At 53.3% G+C, this 20,895-nt stretch overlaps 2 protein-coding genes across 4 annotated transcripts in view; one reads left to right on the plus strand and one right to left on the minus strand.

Moving 5' to 3' along the window:
* Positions 1-9,824, plus strand: part of TMEM163 (transmembrane protein 163) — a 245,271-nt gene extending 235,447 nt beyond the window's left edge. Inside the window, 2 exon segments of the mRNA XM_004616529.2 lie at positions 7,467-7,608; positions 8,885-9,824. Coding sequence (XP_004616586.2) covers positions 7,467-7,608; positions 8,885-8,945 — 203 coding nt within the window. The 3' untranslated portion in view covers positions 8,946-9,824.
* Positions 9,825-10,829: 1,005 nt separating this feature from the next.
* Positions 10,830-20,895, minus strand: part of MGAT5 (alpha-1,6-mannosylglycoprotein 6-beta-N-acetylglucosaminyltransferase) — a 384,102-nt gene continuing 374,036 nt past the window's right edge. For all 3 annotated transcript variants that reach the window (XM_055122917.1, XM_055122916.1, XM_004616498.2), the window contains 2 exons: positions 18,519-18,676; positions 10,830-16,157 (listed from right to left, as the gene is read on the minus strand). In XM_055122917.1, coding sequence (XP_054978892.1) covers positions 15,959-16,157; positions 18,519-18,676 — 357 coding nt within the window. In that variant the 3' untranslated portion in view covers positions 10,830-15,958. The remainder of the gene's footprint in view (positions 16,158-18,518; positions 18,677-20,895) is intronic.

The following is a 20,895-nucleotide window of genomic DNA, read 5'->3' on the forward strand; positions in this document are numbered from 1 at the left end:
TCCCTCCCTCCCCTCCCTCCCTCCCTTCTTTCTTTCTTTCTTTCTTTCTTTCTTTCTTTCTTTCTTTCTTTCCTTTCTTTCTTTCTTTCTTTCTTTCTTTCTTTCTTTCTTTCTTCTTTCCTTCCTTTCTTTCTTTCCTTTCTTTCTCTTCTTCTTCCTTCTTCCTTCCTTCCTTCTTCCTTTCCTTCCTTCTTCCTTCCTTCCTTCCTTCTTCCTTTTTTTTTTTTTTTTTTTTGCTTTCTGGGTAACATCTAGCAATGCTCAGGGGTTAATCCTGGCTCTGCACTCAGGAATTACTCATGGCAGTGCTTGGGGCACCATATGGGATGCCAGGATCAAACCCTGGCAGGCCACATGCAAGGCAAACGCCCTCTCAACTGTACTGTCACTCCAGCATGAGAATCAGGTGCTCAGTCCTCTGAGTAAGCTCCTATCTCTGGCCCGCAGAGCGGATTTTTCTCTCTTCCAGGAATTACTCAGGACACCCGCTCTGCTGAAGGCTGAGTATGGACATATCTCAGACCTGTCCACAGCTCAGAGGCCATGTCCTCCTTCGCTCCCTCTATGCCAGGGCCCCTCCAGACTCGACTGCTGTCATGCTAAGCACAGGGCTGCCAGGTATTAGCTCTCTGCTTGCTGATCCTACTGTGCTGTTCTTTCCTTTAACATGGTAGAAGAGAAGATCCTGTGTGTCCTCCCAAGAGAAACCATGTCTGACTTTGTGGCTTCCACACACGCAGGCATGATTTCTGTGGAAGGGGGTTTACAAAGAGAAGTGAGTTGTTAGGGTGAAAATGTTTCCCAGACAGGTGCTAGTGAGTTGGGAAGGCTGTCCCTCTGGCAGAGGGGACCCCATAAGGAAAGAGGGGTCATGTACAGAAGGAGTTTAGTGGAGAGAGTTCCCCTGTATGGGCAAGGGCAGATTTGCAGGACATTTTGGAACAAATGAAAGTTTGGGATGTTTTACTAAATATCCAAATAGGTAGAGAGTTCGTTGCCTGCATGCTGCAGGGTATGACCCTGATTGGCCTCCAGTCATTGCAGGAAAAATGGCTCCCTGCACCCTCAATAGTGACATAATGAAATAGACCCTGCCAGGGATCATGCAGAAGAGTGGAGGGGAGGCAGGAATGCGCTGAGGAAGGGAAAGGACTCCGGGGAACTGGGAGTAGTGGTGGCTTAAACAGGGCAGAGGGGGTGGAGACACGGAGTGGTGTTTGAGGCCATCCCAGCACTATTTGTCAAGTGGCAGGGAACAGGGATAAACTGGCCACGAGGAGGAGGAGGAGGAAGAAGAAGAAATGGAGGTGAGGGTGGTACGTGGGGGATGGGAGAGAAGGAGACACAGGAAGAGAAGAAAGAGGGACAGTGGGCAGCGCACTGGCCCCGTGCATCCTCTCTAACTGCTCTGATAACTGCTCTGATCCTGGTGGGCATGCCGGCAGAATGGACGGGAATAATTACCACCTCCTGCTAATGGTATCATCTGGGATTCTGGTTTTACTCATTCATTGATTGATTAGCAGAGCTCGGAAACAATCTGTAATTATCTCCTCTCAGTTCCTCCCTTGAGTTGGGAGGTTGTGGAGAGTCTGGGAGCCTTGACTGCCTTGGGACATCCTGACATCGCAGCACATGCTGTTTGACTGTCCCCGGAAATGCAGCCTAATGATGTGGGGGGTTAAGGCACACACAAGCTAAGCACTTTGTTTCTACAAAGGAAACTGAGTGCTGCTCGTGTAGGGAAGGGGGGTGGGCTTCCTGCAATGGAGCTGCATGTGCACTGGTTTGGGCTGAGCCATGGTGTGCTGTTCCCTGGGTTGTGATCTACAGCCAGGAAGCTGTCTGGGGAAGGGACAGCAGCGAGGGGGTAAGTGGCAGGCTTTCCGCCTGGTGCAGTCAGTCTCAGTGAATCTTGTCTAATGTGGTTTTGTGGTTTTGGTATTTCATCAACATTAGGAGTAGGCTGAAGCTGGCTTTGTATTATTTAAGGCAAAATGTGCTAGAGCATAGACACCTGGGAGGCACGTGTTTCCCCACCCAGCTACACCCAGCCCTGGGGTCAGATGGGTTTGTTTTGTTTGGGGGCTACACCTGGCAATGCTCAGAACTTACTCCTGGCTCTGTGCTCAGGAATCACTCCTGGTGGGGCTCAGGAGATCATATGTTGTGCTGGAGGCTGAACCTGGATTTGCCACGTGAAAGGCAAGTGCCTTATGTGCTGTACTATCTCTCCGGCTCTGGGAACAGATGATTTTGTACAGCAAGTGAAAACTATAAATCAGATAAGAAGATGGGGATCAGGGAAGCGGCTCAAAGGCTGGGGCACATGCTTTGCATGCAGAAGCCCTGGATTTGATTCCAGTACCATCTGGTTCCCTGAACACTGGCCTGGGAAGGCCTCCATCCCTGAAAAAAATCATGCTTGAGGGGCTGGAGTGATAGCACAGTGGGTAGTGCCTTGCACGCGGCTGACCCGGGTTCGATTCCCAGCATCCCATATGGTCCCCCGAGCACTGCCAGGAGTAATTCCTGAGTGCATGAGCCAGGACTAACCTCTGTGCATCACTGGGTATGACACCCCCCCCCCCCAAAAAAAAAAGAAAAGAAAAATCATGGAGAGCAACCCGGGGGAATCCTCACCCAGAGGCTGGTGCTGGGCTGTAGGGTGTAGGGGACCATTTCTCTACACCCAGGGCTCTGGAGTCACCCTTCCCTCACTCCTTTGCAATTCTTACTAAAGCAACAAGATGATGTAACAATTTCAGCACATGAGACATTTTTCAAATCAGAACTTTCTGCACGAAATAAATGTGCTTCATCACATAGATGCTTACCTAGTAATTAGACGGCACTGGTGGAGCCTTTCATCCAGCATTGAGCATCATATTGTGCCCATTCCTTAATAACAGCATTTCATTTTTTAACAGCTTTGTGACTTGAATTGGTGGGCCCTGGTGGGTGGGCAGGAGAGTCACGGGCTGATGGAACAAGGCAGGGTCTGGGTGTGGGCCCTTCCCACGAGAGAACTGGACTGGTGAGGTGAGCGCGGCTCTGGCCTAATGAGAAGGGGGTGGGAGGTGAGCTGGAGCCCGGGGCCTTCTAGAAGGTGCGCGGGAGCCAGGCGAGGGCGCGCTGCAGTCCCGAGCGAGGCAGGGGCACGGAGGGCGCGTGCGTGGGCACGGCGGGCCGGCCGGAGCCTGATGGAGCGGAGAGGACATCTAGCGGCCGTCTCGGGCTGCGCCCGGGCGCGCTCGACCAAGATGCAGAGAGGGAGGGAGGACGGCGACCCTTTCCTCGGGCCACTGGGAGGAAAAGTCCCCTCCGACTTTGAGGATGCCCAAGGGGCAAACTGTCGGCCCAGGCCAGGGCAGTCCCGGGGCCGCTGCTGCTCTTGCAGCCTCCGAGGAAGGCGCGCGGGGGCTTTCTTGAAAGGACCGTCTCCTCCGGCCCGCTCAGGGCACCCGGGAGCCCGGCCAGGGGCAGGAGGCAGCCGCGGCTTTGCACCGGGAGGTCAGACTCCGGGGACTCGGAAGAGGGGGCTGGGGCGGGCCTGCCACGAAGAGGCACGCAAGCAGGACCCCCGAGAGGTGTGCGGAGACCAGCACGGGTGGAATGGGGTCGTGCTCGTGGCTCTGCCTGCAAGGGGCTAGGATGGACTCAGCCGGAATGAAGCTGCTAGCTGTGGCAGCAGATGGTTTCAGGTGGGCACTTGTGCTGTTAAAAACAAAGGGCCTGGGGCAGGTCAGGTGTTTCCCTTGTACCAGCCTGACCTGGTTTTGGTCCTTGTCCTGAGCAGCGCCAGGCAGGCAGGCAGGCAGGCAGGAAGGAAGGAAGAAATGAAGGAAGGAAGGAAGAAATGAAGGAAGGAAGGAAGGAAGGAAGGAAGGAAGGAAGGAAGGAAGGAAGGGAGGGAGGGAGGGAGGGAGGGAGGGAGGGAGAAAAGAAGGAAGGGAGGGAGGGAGGGAGCAAGGGACCAGGGCCATAGCTTTTTAGCTTTTCATGGCTGGAGTTGAAGAGCACTGATTCAGGAGTCTTCTGTATGAGGAGCATGAAGAAGGGGGACAGGAAGGATGCTGAGCTGTTTCTTCACGTCCAAGTTGAGTGAGCATGAAGGAACCAGGGGATCTAAGCCCTGGGGCTCTGGGCTGTGGCCCCTTACCTCCTGGGTTAGTGGGAGAGCTGCTGTGGGGCTCATGGTGGCTGAAGTCACCACGCCCACTCCTGAATCCACATGCCCCCCAGGCCCCCAGGCGGCCCTGGCAGTGCCAGTGGAGGTGCCACCGTGTGTGGGCAGGCTCTGCTTGGGGGCAGAGGACCAGTCCTCCTGGCACCAGCCTCCCAGCAACCTTTGCCTCAGAACATTCTTGGGGGGGCTTGTGGGGTGGCCAGGGTCTGCCGTGCCCATGCACCTCACCTTTATTGGGCGCAGTGGGGCTGGAATTTTCCAGAGCCCCGGAGGGAGCAGGCACTCACTCCCCAGGGAGCCTTAGCTCCCACAGCAGGAGCGGGGCCCCAGGTCCTGGGGGTGGAGGGTGACCCCTCTCTGCAAGGAGACTGAGCCTGCTGCGGTGGAGCTTGTCCCTGCAGGGCCATGCTCCATCCTGCTGTTCCTCTTACTTCACCGGGTCAGCAGTGCAGCTCTCAGGTGGTGCCCCAGGAAGCACCAGCCTGTTCCCGGACTGGACCCCTGCCAAGACAGAGGGGACAGCCCTGGCCCGGGCTTGCCTTCCTCGCGGGGAAGAGCGGTGTCGGTGAGAAGGAAGATGGACGCAGCAGCGTGTTGTGAAGTGAGGCATCTGGAGACAGATTGTGGCGGTGGCTGGGGAGGCGGTCAGAGCAGCCTTGGGAGAGCCCAGGAGGAGGCCAGGCCCTGTGGAGGTAGCAGGTGGGTGGTTTCCGACAGCAGCCAGGTGGCAGAAGCTCTGAGAATGAGGAGAGGTAGGTGAAGCTTGCCACCTGAGAGCCAGTCAAGCTCAAAGAGGCCCAAGAGCATTCGCACTGCTGTCCTGTTGGAGCCTCTGGCGTCATGAGGGAAGGGAGCGGGTGAGGGAGGGGTGGAAGCCAGCGAGAGGCACTCAGCACAGGGGCTTTGTGGGGGTGGGGGGTGGTGAGAGGCAGAGTTTGGAGGTGAGTATCAGCAAGAATTACTCTGCGGGTTGCAGAGATTCAGGGTGTGAGAAAAGCAGGGGTGGCCCCTAGGGATTTGGCCTCAGCAGCTGGCTGGGGTTATGGGGAGTTAAGGGGGTGGCAATGCAGTGCCCATTGTTCTCTGTGTTGAACAAGACCATATGCAGTGCCAAGGACCCAGCTAGGTTGACCACACCCAAGGCAAGCACCCACCCCCCATAGTGCCTCCAGTCCTGAGAAGTCTTTTCCGCAAAGAAACCCCAGAAGTGTGGGGCACCACCATCTGGCTGCTCCAGGCAGCAGCACCGAGTGTGACCTGTCCCTAAAGGGAAGGGTCGGCAGCTTTGCCTGGTGGGGATGGAGGCCGCTGGATGCTGGCAGAGGAGTATGCTAAAGACTGAGCCTGGCACTCAGGGGTGTGTGTGGGGGGGGAGGACAGAAAAGGAGGCTGAGTGGAATCGTGAGGGAAAGAGGAAACTGGTAGGTTGCAGTCCTAGGAAATGGAAGAGTTTTTTGGAGGTACGAGCTCAGCACAGCAGTCAACCCGGGCAGCCTGGAGTCAGCCAGGACCCCCGAGGGGCATCCCGGGGAGGCAGAGGGACAAGAAGGAACAGGAGGTGCGGATGTGTAGCCAGCTTGGGGCTAGCACAAGGGCTCGAGGAGTTGGAAGTGGAGACGGTAAGGCTGGTCCCAGTGAGCATGAACCAGGGGGAAGAGAGAGTTTCCAGTCAGTGGAGAGCCAGTGTGAGGAGGTGGCCCTGGCCCTCAGCAGAGGAACCTGGAGCAGCAGCTGGCTGGGGGAGGTGGGAGGTGACACGTGGATGGTGATGGACTGCTGTTGGAACGTCGAGGGGCTCCTGGCTGCACCTCTGACAGCTGGAGTGGGTGGGCTGCTTGGTCAGCATCACGGCCAGTGCTGAGATGTCCGGATGCCCCTAGCTCCATCTTGTTCCTGTCCTTGGAGCCTACCCCCTGTTAAGGTCTGTGGAGACCCTGAGAAGGAAGGGGCTCCTGGGGTTGGCTCAGATCACATCTGTCCCTCTCTCTCTCCTCTGTGCCCTTAGGGAATGCCTTCTGGTTGTTTGATCCCTGTGTTCCAGTTGGGGTGTCACACGTGTAATCCTGGGAGCAAGAGACTAGCCACCCTGCAGGCCAAGGAGGGCATGTGTGGGCCTGGAGCTTCTCTCTGGGTCCCACACCCCATTCTACTGCGGCAGGTGAGGTCCACGCAGTGATACCCCCAGAGTGGCTCTGAGACCCACCTGTGTGGCCTTGGGTGTGACTCACTAGTATGGTGAAATGGGGGTGGCTAAGTATGAGGATGAAATGGTGTGACACTGATGAAAGAAGAGGGTGGCCCACATTCCTGAGCTCCAGTGACGTTGTCGTTGCCGTTTCATGACCATGAAGCCGGTGCTGGACTTGACACTTCTCTTTCCAGAGAGCAGAAATTTTCATGTGGCTGAGGAGGCTCTAAGGGGAGACTGTGAGTCCCGGAGGGAGAATGGCAGCCCTGCAGCCTCAGTCCTTTTATTGGGCCTCACTGCTTCACCTCATTTTCTCACTGGCAAATGTGTGGAATAATTTGACTTCATGGGAGCAAGAAGATTCTAGCTTGATCCTTGCCCTAGTGGATAACCCATGGATTTGAGTCCCCACTGTTTGATGGGCTCCTATGTGCCAAGTTGGGCACTCTCCCAGAGAGTGCTCACTGCTCTCCAGGAGAGCTGGGTGGCCAGTGGGCAAGGAAAAGCGACAGGACCAGGGCTGGAGCAACAGCATTTGCCTCACACGCGGCCAACCCAGGTTTGATTCCCAGCATCCCATGTGGTCCCCTGAGCACCGTCAGGAGTAATTCCTGAGTGCAGAGGCAGGAGTAACCCCTGTGCATCGCCAGGTGTGACCCAAAAAGCAAAAAAGAAAGCCAGAGGACCACTTGCCTCTGTGTCACGTGGGCATAGTGCCTGTCAGGAGACTGGATTGCTAGTGGCACTGACTGGTGTATCTCTCTGAGGCTCTGGTGACCACTGGAGTCTGGACAAGCCACATAGCCACAGTGGTAGTGGCTGTCGCTCAGGAGAACAGTGTTCCTGCCAGCACATGCTCTGCAACACAGCCCCCGAGAAAGCTGCCACCCTCTTCCCTGGGCTTAGCTTCTCCCCTCTCCTTCCCTTTGCTCTTTTTAGTTTTTCAACAGTTCTCAGGGATGTCTCCTGGTGGGTCTCGGGAGACCATATTGGGTGCCAGGGATTGAACCTGGGGGGCTGCGTTGTAAGGCAAAGTCCTCTTTCTGCAGTAATGTTGCTTCAGCCTCCAACTTTGGCTTCTTTTTGCAGGGTTTAACTCCCTTGTAGGTGGTGTCATGGGCTTCTCCATTCTCCTGAGCGCGGAGGTGTTCAAGCATAATGCGTCGGTCTGGTACCTGGATGGAAGCATCGGCGTGCTCATTGGCCTCACCATATTCGCCTACGGGGTCAAGTAAGTTCCCCTCCCCTGCAGCCAGGAGAGAGCATTTTCCCTCCCTGCAGGTCACCTTTCCTCCTGGTGACCCGCCCAAGTCCCCACAGGGCTTGGCTGTTCAGCAGCGAGCACACGAATGAGGTGGGCTCTCACTTGGGCAGCAAACCTGGGCTTTTAGTCCCAAGAGACCTCTTCTGCTTCTGCAGAGACGTCAGAGCACTCTGCCATCTCCCTCCCTGAAGATGCCCCCTACGTCTTCTTTCTCGTTGGGGTTGTAATGATATTCTGGATGAGCCCGGGTTTAGCTCTTCTGGGGGAAAGCTCTGCTGGCCACTGTAGGTCCTGTGGGGAGCAGCTGACTGATGGATTCTCATGTTTCAGGATTTTGTTTTCACGTTTTTCTGAAAGGATTTCTTAGGGCAGAGTAGTGCAGGGGTTTAGGTGCCTTCCTTGAATGTGGAAAGGTATGGCCCTCACATGGTCCCCAAGCACTACTGGGGCAACCCCTGAGCACAGAGCCAGAAGTAGCCCCTAAGTGTGACCCAAACTTTTCTCTGCCACCCCTTCCAAAGGGAATTATCAGCACAGAAGGGTCACTGAGGAACCACCCACCTTGTCCTTGATCCTTACCCAGGTAGTGCCTTGAAGGCATGACTGACAACAACCCCGCCTGAGCTGGCACCTTTGAGAGGCCCATTTCTAACTCTTAAGATGCTTCCTGTCTCCACCAGGATGGTTATTAAAAAAAGAAAAAAAGGCACATGAGGATGGGATGAAAAATAGAAACCTCATGTTGTGGTGGGGGTGTAAAATATTGCAGTCACTGTAAAATGATAGACTTGTGGGTCCCTTATACCAATCAGCTGAGGAAAGGATACATATGACATGGCCTGGCGCTGAGGTAGAGCATCATTTAGTCAGAAGGAGGATTGAGTACTCATTGGTTTCACAGCACGGGTGAGCCTCAAAAAGTATACCATGAAGCCGGGCATAAAAGGGCACTCACGGAGTGCCCCCCTTTATGGGCAATGCCGGACTAGGCAGTGGGAGAGTGGAAAGAGTCTCTGTCTTCCATAGAGACTGCAAGTAGTGGCTGAGGAAAGTGGGAGTGACAGCTGGTTAGTCTACTTTTGTGGAAGTAGATGGTGGTGAGGACTGTGTGGTCGTCTTTGAGCCAACAAAAGACACTCCCCACAGGGGAACTTCACAGTATGGGAATGATGATGCACGTGCTCCTGTCAGGCCCCAGAGCTGCCCTAGGAATGCATTTGGGTGACCTGTTTCCTCTTTGCAGACTCCTCATGGACATGGTGCCCAGGGTGAGGCAGACGCGCCACTACGAGATGTTTGAGTGAGCAGCTGGGCGTCGCGTGGACCCCGTCAGGATGGCAGGAGGCTCCCACACAGGCAGATGGTGCCAATGTTTAATTCAACATTCAGCTTTTTGTTTTATTTTTGTGGGGGGGGCGGTTTATGCTCCTGGGCACGAGGTGTACCCAGCAGGTGGGTCTGCACGGCTCCCCCCTCACTCCCATCAGACACATTAGAACAGTGAACAGCAGGGAAGACTCGTTTCCTGTCCCCTGACGGAAGTGATGTCTTGGTTTTTGGGAGAGTCTGGATTCCCACGGGGTGAGTGAGAGCACTGTTCTCTGCTACTCTCGGCTGAGACTGATGGACACTGTCCAGACCCACCGCCATGGCAGGTCACCCTTGTGTCCCTGGGACCCCCCCTTTCCATACTCAGAATCATCAGTATATATCACCTCCTAATTTCTACCAATGTATTTCATTTGTTTCATACTGTTTTACTAATTCTAAATCTAAACTGATTTGTCCCAAACGAGACCATTCTATTTTTCAAGTGCTTAGTGATCTATGTAGGAGCTTTGCATGAATGAAGTTAAGCACACGGCCCTTTCTTGTACACCAAGAACCTGAACACACACATAAAACAGGATCCATTTTTGAGAGATGTGAAACTACACTTTATTTGTAATAAATAATTATATAATCTATTCATATATGCATATATCTATATGCTGTACTATGTGGTAATGGTACATTACAGTCTGTTAGAGGTGGCTCACTCTGTAAGGAATGTTTCCATTTCTGTCATGTTGTAGGTATAGACTCCATAAAACGTTCCCCCAACACGCAACGTACCTCTGGCACTGTGGGCTTGTCCTGGCAAGTGTCTGACCAATAAACACCTTTACCTGTTTTGTATGGTATGTTAAGCTTCTCTTTGAGGATTGCTGCCATGGTGGGCAAGTTTTCTGTGTATGTTGCTGAAGAGTGACATGGAAGTGGTCACTTGGGCTGGGGGGTAAAGGGAGACTCCAAGCTGTCTCCATGGGCATTGAGGCCTCTGCGGGAAGACTCAGCAGCTGCTCTCAAGTAGGGATTAGGTGCCATGGGAGGGATTAAGGGATGGCCACTCCCCTCTCCCCCCCCAATCGTTCAGGCTGACTTCAGGAAGGTGTTGGCTCTAAGGAGGTCACTGACCTTGGTTCTCTCTGATGCTTTCAGCATCCGTGGGATCCTCCAGCAGCATCTGAGCATTCTACAGATCACTCAAGCTACCCGGGCAAAGGGTCTTGGAAGTGTAATATCAGCGGGACTCTCTTCTGTTTCTCTGTTTCTCATTGTATTTAATATACATGTGGCAACTCGGGGAGGGGACATTACCAAGAAGCAGCCACCAGGAGTAAGCACTCAGGTTTTTCATGGTACCATTTTTGAGATTTGTGTGTCCCCAACCCTAAATACACCACAGTGATCATAGGGTCTCCACAGGGGGCAGGAGAACCACTGGTCACAGGGCTGCCCAATGGTGGGCTCCAGCACCTCCTACAGGCCAGGGCCAGCCTTCAAGTCCTCCAGAACATTCTCTCTACCCACATGCTATGGACCGTGCCCCCAGTCAAGAAGTGCTCTTTGGGAGGGGGTTTAGGTTCCAGTAGGCCCTCCCAGATAGCATCTTCAGGGCTGTCTGACAAGCACATCCTCCCAAGGTTTTAAATGATCTGACATAGCACACAGTTACAACCTTCACCCCAGATACAGGCACAGGGAGGGCTTCTTAAACTCACCTTCCCATCAGCGGTGTTTGCCAGTGATGAAATGTGGCCAGTGGGTCCCAGGACTGGGGGACACAGCTGGACAGCAGCTGAGCTTCATTCTGCATGCATTCCCACACCCAACCAGCACCTCCCCGTCCAAATCACTTCCACTGGTCACACAAGAAAGGTTTATTGAAAAATAAAGTTCTCCCTAGTTTTCTCTACAACAGTGGAAAACAAAGCAGTGCTTTCTAGGCCAGTACAGTACATTTGGACAGCGACACCATATTTGCAGAAACCTGCACTACTTAACCCCAGAAGTGAACAGTAGAAAACATTTTATTTTGTTTTTACCAGAAGCTGTTTGAAGACACAGACGCAAACGGTCATTAGCTTAAAGACATCAAGGTTGTGACAGCAACTACAGTAGAAAGGAAGTCACCATCTCCTTTGGCATCGATTGCTCTGCTCTGGTCCTGTTAATACTGGGGCAGGACGGCGAGCAAAATGCTTCCCAAGTTCTCTCCATCTTGGCTTTGGCGGAGGTGGCAGCCGGTGCTAATCCCACAGAGGCGTCTGGACCTCCAGCTCTGAGCCACGACCAGCCCTCCCTCCACAGACAGAGACGCAGACCTGCCTGTGGCCACACACGGCTGCGCATTCCAGCCTTCACCATGTGGCACCAGCTGAAGGGGTTGGGGATTTTAAGGCTCCACAAAATCTGGGATAGAGTAAAGATGCTTAGAAGAAGGTAAATTCCACTAAATTCTCAGGTCCAGAGAAGGGTAAAATTGCTGATTTCAGCGGAAGAGAATCTCAGTGGAAGAGAACTTGAAGGACACAGATACTAGCAATGGACTATATACTCCATAGTCCACAGCTGCAGTCCATCCAGAGCCAGGCCGTGACTGGGGAGGAGAGCGCACACTTGCTCTGACAGGAAATTAAGAGGCAAATGCCCGGTAAGACTCTGGGTTGGCCTAGGGGAGCTGGCGCTTCTCTGGGACCAGGACCGAGGGGAACATGTAGACAGATCACCAGCCCGGGAGTCTGACCCCTGCAGACTGGGCAGTGTCAGGGTCGCCCCGACCAGCAGGGGACAGCATGGGGGAGTCAGTAAGTCCAGTGAGCCATCCCTTTCTTTTTAAATAACAAAAACCCAAACAGAAAAAGTCTCTATTATTTTTTAAGAGGAATACAGCTAAGTTTCATTTGAACAGGTATAGTAAGTCAGAACTTAGTTCATAGCCCAAAGTGTATCAAGAAAAACCTTGAAACGCTGCTTATTCCTAACCGATATTAGTGGGGCGAGGTGCAGTACTTGGCCACAGGCCACCCATTTCATTCAAGTTGACAAATTCTTACCGTCTGGGTTTCACCTGGGGCTGAAGTCAGGCATACCTTTCAAACCAATCAGTGCATTGAGAGATACGGTTTCAAAGAGCAAGTTGGGCTTCAGACTTGAATATCCTACCTCAGTCATTCCTACAACATTTTGTCTGCTTGCAATATATTTTTATGTGGAAGTTGCTTGTGAACCAACAGGGAGTGAGTGCAGCTGCTCATTTCTCAAAAATTGTGAAATGCTAATAACAATATTTAACATTTACTAGGGCTTACTGTGGGCCAGACTTTGCTTAACACTGAATCCTCACTAAGACCCCCCAAGTGCTAAGAACAAGAGCCAGGGCAGTGTTGCCTGTACCCAGGATTCTACAGCTAATTTGGCCATTTGCTCTAACACCTTGGCTGTCCACTTTTAGTTGAAGCCAACGAAAGCAAAAGGAATTGAGCCTCAGCTTTAGGCACATTCCCAGGTTTCTCAGTAAACAGTACTCTATTTTTTTTTATGCCCATCCATTGTTCTACTTGAAGATGCTCTGCAACCTCGCATAGAAGTGAAAGGGATTTGAAGGAAGCCAATATGGATTAAACTATTTAAAAATAAATACAACAGTCCAGGCTTAGGAGAATAATGCACATGCCTGAGCCTGTCGTTAACAAAATAGGCTTTTTTTTAAAAAAATTGAGAACTTTAGGTCATACAGGAGGGCAGTAATGTCTCAGTTACCGGCACCAACTAGGTCAACCTAGGAGAATGGGGCAGAACAAACTAAAGCACAGACTGCGCATGTCCAGTCCACCGTGGCACCGTCATGCTTGCACTGCCAGAGAGGTGCCCTGGGCTCTGCCTCCAAAGGGGAAGCTAAGTATTGGCCTTTCTTAAACTCTTAGCTAAGCAGACAAAAAAGGGGGAGGGGGGCTGCGCAATCTCCCCTTCACGATGCTAACCAGGTCAAGTGTTCATTGGCCAATGCTTCTAATGTGCCTTTTGGGGGCCCGATGCCCTTCAGTGCAACCCGAGAGGTCCCAGCCACATGGCACCGAGGGCCTGGGTGGTGACACAATGGCACAGTCCCAGACAGACTCAGAGGCCTGGGTGAGCAGCTGACAAGGGTGTGGGTGGTTCCGGAGGAAGGCAACGCCTTTCTCCTGGGGTCCTCGGGGCTTGGCGGTGTGTGCATGGAGGAGGTGTCTGTGCTTGTGTGCTGTGGCCTTGGGTGCCTGGTGTGGCTGACACACAGCCTGAGTGTCTGCAGTGACAATGGGTCAGTTCTGTCTTCCAGCTTGAGTCTGTCCTCTTTCAACAGCACTCACACCCCAAAAATCAACCCCAAAGAAAAGGGAAAGGCACATCAGAGAAAAATAAATACCAAAGAATGGACTCTTAGTATTTCCAAACATAGAGCAAACACACACACACAGCAAACTAGAAGCAGTGACAAAACAAAATAAAAACCCCAAACCCAATCTAAGCAAATATGCAAAAAAGCGGCTCCATTTGTACATGTGCAAATCAAAGTCCATACACAACCCCATGAGGTGTTTACTGGCATTAAAGGATGTATGTTCCCCCCTCCCAGGGGTAAAACAGGTTTTTACTCCTGAAAGTGTTCATGTCTTATTTTCTCTTTTAATAAGTTAACTCTTTTTTTCTCTCAAGTGTGAAAAGGACTTAGGATCGCTACGGAGAGGTGGGGGAATTCAGATTTCAGTCAGGAAAAGGACAAAAGTAAAAGCCCATGCCAGATTGGCTACCACTCACTGCACGGAAAGACACTGCTCACTGCCCTCTTGTGGAATGATGATCAAAAAGGTTTTGGGTTCTTGAGATCAGCGCTAGAACCCCCTACCCCCCACCCAGGTGCCTTTCCCTGGGCATCAGACACAGGGGCACCCTCCCCAATTTCCTCTGCAACCAAGATTCTGGGGTGCCTTGCAGCTTTACACGTGTCTGCCCCTCTAAAGAATGCCCCTAGCAACTGGAGTGTGGGCTGGTTTGCAGCCTATCGGGAGTACGCTCTCTTCCCACCAATACTGGACTGGGGGAAGCAGTAGGGGTGGGGGGTGGGATAACAAATGCTCGGGGCGAGGGGGCTGCTGGCCCTGTGGCCCCCAACATGAAGTGGATGAGAAGGCGCAGAGGCCCTGAGCTCGGGGCAGCCAGCCGACCATTCCAGCGGCTTCCTTGGCTTCTGAGTTTCTGTGCTTGTTCAACAGCTCTGCTACACGGGCTCCCAGGCCCTGTCAGAGGACTCGGGTCTGGCTCTCTGCCTCCCGCTGCTTTCATCAGCTCTGGCAGTTGCCAGAAGAGCCCAGGAGAGGGTGGCACCAGCCCAGGTGTGGCAGGCCTGGCTGCGGGGCTGCAGCCCGGGGAGGGGAAGCAGTTCCTCAGGGAAGGCAGGTCCTCCCCCACCAGAAGCCGCCCTCGCCGAACGTGCACACGTCCTCTCTCTCACACTGGCACCCTTGGGATTGGCACTTGTTGCTGCGCTGGGCAGACTGCTTGGCCAGTCTGGGAGTGACTCCCGGGCACCTAAGGTGCGAGGTGGCCCTGGCTGCCAAGCTTGACCCCTCCACTCTCTAGGACCAGAGGTACAGCTCGCATCAGCACAGGGGGCATTGAAGAGCAAAGGCTGGTGCAGCCTTGATGGCACTTCCGCCCAGTGAAGAAGAAAGAAGCAGTGGGCAGAGCCAACCCCTCCACATTCCCGTGGGCCTCGCACAGCAGAATTCACTCCTCCTCCAACCTTACATCCCTGGGGCCCGCTCTTGACCTTAGCGGGGAAGCACCGGGGGTGTCCGCGGCCCTAGAGCTGGGCACGTCATGAAGGGAAGAGGGCTCAGGGCGACCAGCCGGGGGAGGCTGTGAGTACTCCAGACTCACAGACACATGGACACACCACACGCCGCCTTGCTTGTGTGGAGGAGCTGAGGGGCTCATGCGGTGCATCCAGGCACCTGGACGCCAGAGGCTGGAGGCGCCTCCGACCTGCCAACCAGCTCTTCCCTTTAGAATATTTGTTCCTGGAGTGTTTGTGGGCATCAGACAACCACCCTGTGCGAGCTGCACCCACACCCCGCCAGCGACCAGGATAGCAGGGTACCCTCCTCCCCTGCCCCTGCTCCCTCGGTCCACACAGCATTCACCAAACGGACACCGGGGGTGCTCAGCCTGTGCCCTCTTGTCTGTAGCCCCACTTTGGTGCCAGCATAGGTTTGTCAAGGTCCAGCTTCACCCCATCCAAATCCCAGCTTGAGGCCACCCTCTCACTGGCTAGAAGGGAATGAGACCACCACCTACCCCGCCCCCGTCTGTGGGGAAACTTGGTCTCCACATGTCAGTGAGGGAGGGCTCTTTCCAGCCTTCCATTTCTTCCTAAGGGGTCCTAAGCAGAAATTAGGGCCCAGGTATGCACCGGGGTGCAGGGGGCATGGTGGAAAGGGGACTGCGAGGAGCCAGGTCCCCCTGGTCATCCTCCAGACTGTCATTACCCCCTTGGCACCCATCAGAGCAGAAGGGAATGTCAGAGTAGAGGTGAAACGGGATGATGTGGCTGACCCCTGTGCCCTCCCCTGCTTTCCCTCCCTCCCTCCCAAATAAATAAGTTAATGGGTCTAGGAATGTTCCCATACACAGTTCTTGCCGATCAACTCAATTCTTCTGGGCGTGTTTCGTATGGAAATAAATCTCAAGGCTCTTTTCTTACCCCCGGAGCAGCTGCCCCAAGAGTCTCCTCCATCGTGGCTCCTGGGAACGTAAAATTGGAGTTGTGCCAGGGGAAAAAGTCAGACCCCCGAGCTGACGCAGCAGAGACTCCGACACAGAAGGAGCGACATCACCTGCCACCAAGAAGTTCAGGCTCTAGGGAGAGTCCCTGGATGACTCGGAGCCCCTGGCTCTGGCCTGAGGGGCTGGAGCCTCTGTCCTGGGCGGAGTGTTGGCAGCCGAGTGGGTGCCGCTATAGACAGTCCTTGCACAGGGCCACCTGGCCTTTGAGGAAGTCCCTACACGGGCAGATCCTCTGGTGTGTGGGGTGGGCGCCCGCACAGCTGAACAGCAGGAGGTCTCCTTGAAACACACAGTGCTTGTTCTTGGGGTCGTACGACGGTACCAGGATGTCCTTGGCCAGCTCGGAGCTCTGGCAGTTCACCTTGTACCTGAAGGGGAAGAAAAAGGCCCTTCGTTGGAGAATCCCTGAGGTCTCCATCCCCAGCTCCCGGGAGACGCAGACATGAAAGGGCAGCCTTGCTGCCCCAGCATGCCCCCTCCTCCAGGCACCCCTGCCCCAATGGTCATTGAAGCAGGGAAGCGTGTCCTAACGAGGAAAACATGGAAATGGCTCCAGTCTTATCCCACAGGGGTGGGTTGAAGAGATGGTGACATCAGGCCTCTGGGATCCAGGCAGCCCTCGGAACAGAATGAGGGAGAAACACACAACCATGAACAGAGAGAGCTGGGCTCCAGGGATGCTGTGTCTGTGGCTATACATGTGAATTGCACAGGAATATGTGTATGCACATGTGAGCATGTGTGTACATGTGTGGGCTCATGTGAACATGCATAGGCACATACATGTGTATAGGTGTGGGCACATATATATTTATGGGTGGCAGCACATGTGTGTACATGTGTGGGCACACACATGCATGTGTGATGGGGGCATGTATATGCGTATGGGCACATGCAGAAAACGGTGAGGCTACACATCAAAGCTGCTATGGTGTCTCTCTGTGAGGGATGAGTGGGGCAAACACTGAGTTTTATGTTTAACTGCTGAGTTCATGGCTTTAAGACATTCTATGTCCCCAGTCTGCTGTTAGAAAGTGGGGATGGTTGGAGCTGGTGCAGTAGCACAGCGGGTAGGGCGTTTGCTTTGCACGTGGCCAACCTGGGTTCAATTCCCAGCATCCCATATAATCCCCTGAGCACTGCCAGGAGTAATTCCTGAGTGCAGAGCCAGGAGCAATCCCTGTGCACCTAAAAAGCAAAAAGAAAAAAAAAAGAAAAAGAAAGTGGGGATGGTGTCACCCCCAATCCCTCTGTAGGAGGGGCCTAGTGACCTCCTTGTCTCCAGTGGGACCAGGGGTTTCCAGATGCCCTGAATGGGACTCCTGTACCTCTGTCATCATCTCACCGCAGCTAGCCTGTGTCTGCATCCTGGAGGTCTCTGGGCTTCTGCTTCCCCAGGACACAGCCCCGATCTGGGGAAAAGAATGACCTGGCCGGGTTCCCAGAAGTGTTGTTTCTTCGCCAAAAGAAGAGCTGCCGCTTGTCTCGCTGTGCCCAGGGAGCGAGAGTCCCACCCGCCAGGTTCCCCCAGAATGAGGCCTCATCAATGTCAGTATGCTGCTCCAGCCAGGTGAGAAGCAGTTGGGACAGGGTCAGTCAGACCTGGGTTGAAGTCCTGGTTTCTTCTCTTTGAGCTGTGTGACCCCGTACAAATGTCCCAGCCTTTCTATTCTCCAATTCCTTTTTTGTGAAGTGGGCATGGACTTGGTGTGAGTGTAACAGTCATTAAATCCATACTCAGAGAACATGACAGAACTGAGCTCTGGATAAGTGCTTAACTGTTTATTATATTGTTGTTCTTGTTGTTGTTATTATTATTATTATCTTCCCAAGCAGTGCTCAGGAGATTCAGGGGTCCCACTGGTGATTCCTGGTCGGCCACGCTGCTGGGTCACTGAACAGGTGATGCTGCCCGAACTGTATGGTGCTAAGGGTACACATGCCACTCCAGCATTGTTGTGGGCACTTGCAGGGTTGCACCCAAAGATGCCTGGGAGACCACATGGTGCCAGGAAGCAAAGCCAGGTTGGGCACATGCTCCCTCACACAGCCCTGACCGCGGTGCTAGCTCCCAGCCCTATGGTCATTATTATTATAATCATCATGTGGTCACTCCACCACCCTCTGGTCAGAGGCAAAACGGGCTCCACTTCTCTGTGTGAATTTATGTCTATTATCATGATTTAGGGAGAGGATGGGTGGGTGGGGGACACTGGAGCTTTCCTGCTGCCTCTGGAAAAGTCCCAAATATTGGGACAAAACATCCACCCATCTTTTCTCCCAGGTAGTCTACTAACTGCCTTGCACTGCCTGCCTTTGCTCCTGTGATTCTGAGGCTGTCAGCCTGCAACTCTTATCTTGCTCTTGTGGTCGCCAAGGAGTTGTGTGATATCTCTGTGTGCCGATGGATGCACAGTGGATGCACACTAGCCTCATCGGGGCGAGCATTTGCCCTAAGACAAATACGTATTTAGGTTGTATATCTGAAATGAATATAAATATAGTATGTCAGTTACATCTCAATAACAGTAAAAAAAACCCCTGCATTTATGAAATTGAAATAAAATAGGGCATTTTCTAGGGGAGGCAGGCCAACCTATCACCTGCTTCCTGTCAGTGTTTCCCCAAAGCCCATACTTCTGAACACCTGAGCCCCCTTCAGCCCATCCTGAGCCCGGATGGACTAGAGGAACCTCCCCTGCCTACCCCCCCACAGCCCCCGCACTCACTTGAGCATGTCCTTGTCCTTGTTGAGGTGCTGGAAGAAAGAGGGCTCGCAGATGAGCTGGTGCTCCTGGCACACCTGCTTGCATGACTGCCCGGGCTGTGCCAGCTGCACCTGCAGGGCGCTGAGGGGCGGCCACATCACCTGCCCATGGCAGAAGTCCTGTAATGACAACGACAGGGATGCCATCAGCCCAGGCACGTTGGAGGATATAAGACGGGCCCTGCACAGGCTGCCGGTGTCCCTGTGATGGGGGTCACCATGCAGAGAGGGAGCAGGAAGGTGAAGAGCGGGGAGCTTGGCTGTGGGCTGGGTGCTTACCCCTCTGGCCACCAGCTTCCTCCACCTCAACGTGGGGGTCATGGTCCTTCGCCCAATGCAGGGAGTGAGAGGTGTGCTGTGCAGGAGAGGAGGGGAACCCCCTGGGTACCATTGGGAGTCTCTCCTGAGCACTGAGCCTGGAGGAGTCCCCAGGCACTGGAAGGTATGAGCCTGTCTCTGCTGGGCACCGAGAAGCAAAGGGAATGTGGCTGCAAAGAGCAGGTCAACGCTTCCACATGCTCGGACGACCTCATCTGAGAGGATACAAGCCTCACTCAAGACAGGATGAACCTCACCCGAGAGCAGACTGGCAGGAAAACCCAGGTACCCGGCAACCTCTGACTGAGCTCTCCAAGCCCACCTGGATTGGGACTGGGCCTCCTCCTCCCAGATCCCCAGTTTTCCAGTAGCTTGGCAGCCACACCCACAAACTGCCCCAGGTCAAGACCCAGAGACTATAAATATAAACTAAAGCTCCCGGAAGAGAGCCCTGCAGAATTTCATGGAGCACACGGTGCATTTGTGGCTGCATGGCCTCTTATACTCTACTCACTTATTTATCAAAAGTATCACACATTTGTTTGGTTTCTAACACAGTTGCTTGTATTCTCTTATATTTGGGCTTAAATGGCTTCAGATGAAATATAACAGCCTTCACACACTTAGCTCTTACTGCGGTGGGAGGGCACTCGGTGGTGGGATTGGTGTTTGAATATTATCTGTAATGAACTATTGTGAATTACTTTTTTTTTTGAGATTTATTTATTTTTTATTTTTTATTTTTTTTATTGAGTCACCATGTGGAAAGTTACAAAGTTTTCAGGTTTAAATCTCAGTTATACAATGCTCGAATACCCATCCCTTCACCAGTGCACATATTCCACCACCAAGAATCCCAGTATAGCTCCACCCCGCACCCCCACACCCCTAACCCCCCCACGCCCCTGGACCCCCCACCCTTAGCCCCCCGCCTGTGTAGCTAATAAATTTCACTTTTCTTTTATTGTGAACTACTTTTATGAATATGAAATAAAAAACAAAAACAATCAAACAAACAAAAACCCAAAAAACAAAGAGAAGGCCAGGGCTGCACCATAGAGGGGTGTTTTTAGGGGGTGCGAGGAGGGGCCTGTGCTTTTCCTACCTTCAGGAAATCAAAGGAAGACAAAAAATGGACCCCAGGCTCCAGGAGCAGCTGGCACCCCCTGCTTCTTTCTTTAACCAGCTGTGAACCTTTGGGCAAGAGTCATAGGATTCTGAAGCCTCAAAATAAAATGCCGACAGGGAAGCTGAAAACTGGCTCAGTGGGTCAAGTGTTTGGCTCACATGTGTGAGGCCCAGAGCCTGATCATCTGGGTGTCGGCCTGCACCTGGCACCAGGCAGTCTTGACCTCTGGCATCACGCAGGACCTCTGGCCCCCAGGTGGCCAGATGTGGGCGAGCACCTTCACTGCTCAGCTCTGTGACTCAGATGTCATCCCTGCAGGCAGCAGGCAATCATGCTGAATGTGCACCGGAACTGGGAAGAGGGGTCCATGGTGACTACAGCTAAATGTGCAGTGCCACACGAGTCGCCACCAGAGGGGAAACCAATACACAACCACAAAGATGAGGAGAATGATAATGACGCTGCTGGCCTTCTCGATTTCCGCTGCCCTCTCCCTCCTTCCCAAGGCGGCCCAACATGCACACTGACTTCTCAGTACTTGGTACCGAGTCCAAATTCCTTCCACTGAAGGACTGGTCACCAACAGGAAGACACAGATGTGTGTCCCCACTTCACATGGCTCTGTGAGCACGGGGCTTACTCAATGTACACCACCTCCCCCGCCAGCAACCCGGTGATGAATAAAAAGAAACCTTCATATCAAAAGGTCAAGTGACCTAGGACTTATCAGTTGAAGGCAGAAGATTCTAGAAGCAACTCTTAACTCATAGATGAACAGGAACAGGCCAGAATGCTTAAATATATCAGGTTCCCACCTAATCTTTGGAATTAGAAGATTGATGGTGGAGAGAGGTAGGCCAGGCAGGGTACCCTCAGGAACACACCAGCCCTG

This window comes from Sorex araneus, chromosome X (genome assembly GCF_027595985.1).
Source record: "Sorex araneus isolate mSorAra2 chromosome X, mSorAra2.pri, whole genome shotgun sequence".
NCBI classification, from domain to species: Eukaryota; Metazoa; Chordata; class Mammalia; order Eulipotyphla; family Soricidae; genus Sorex; species Sorex araneus.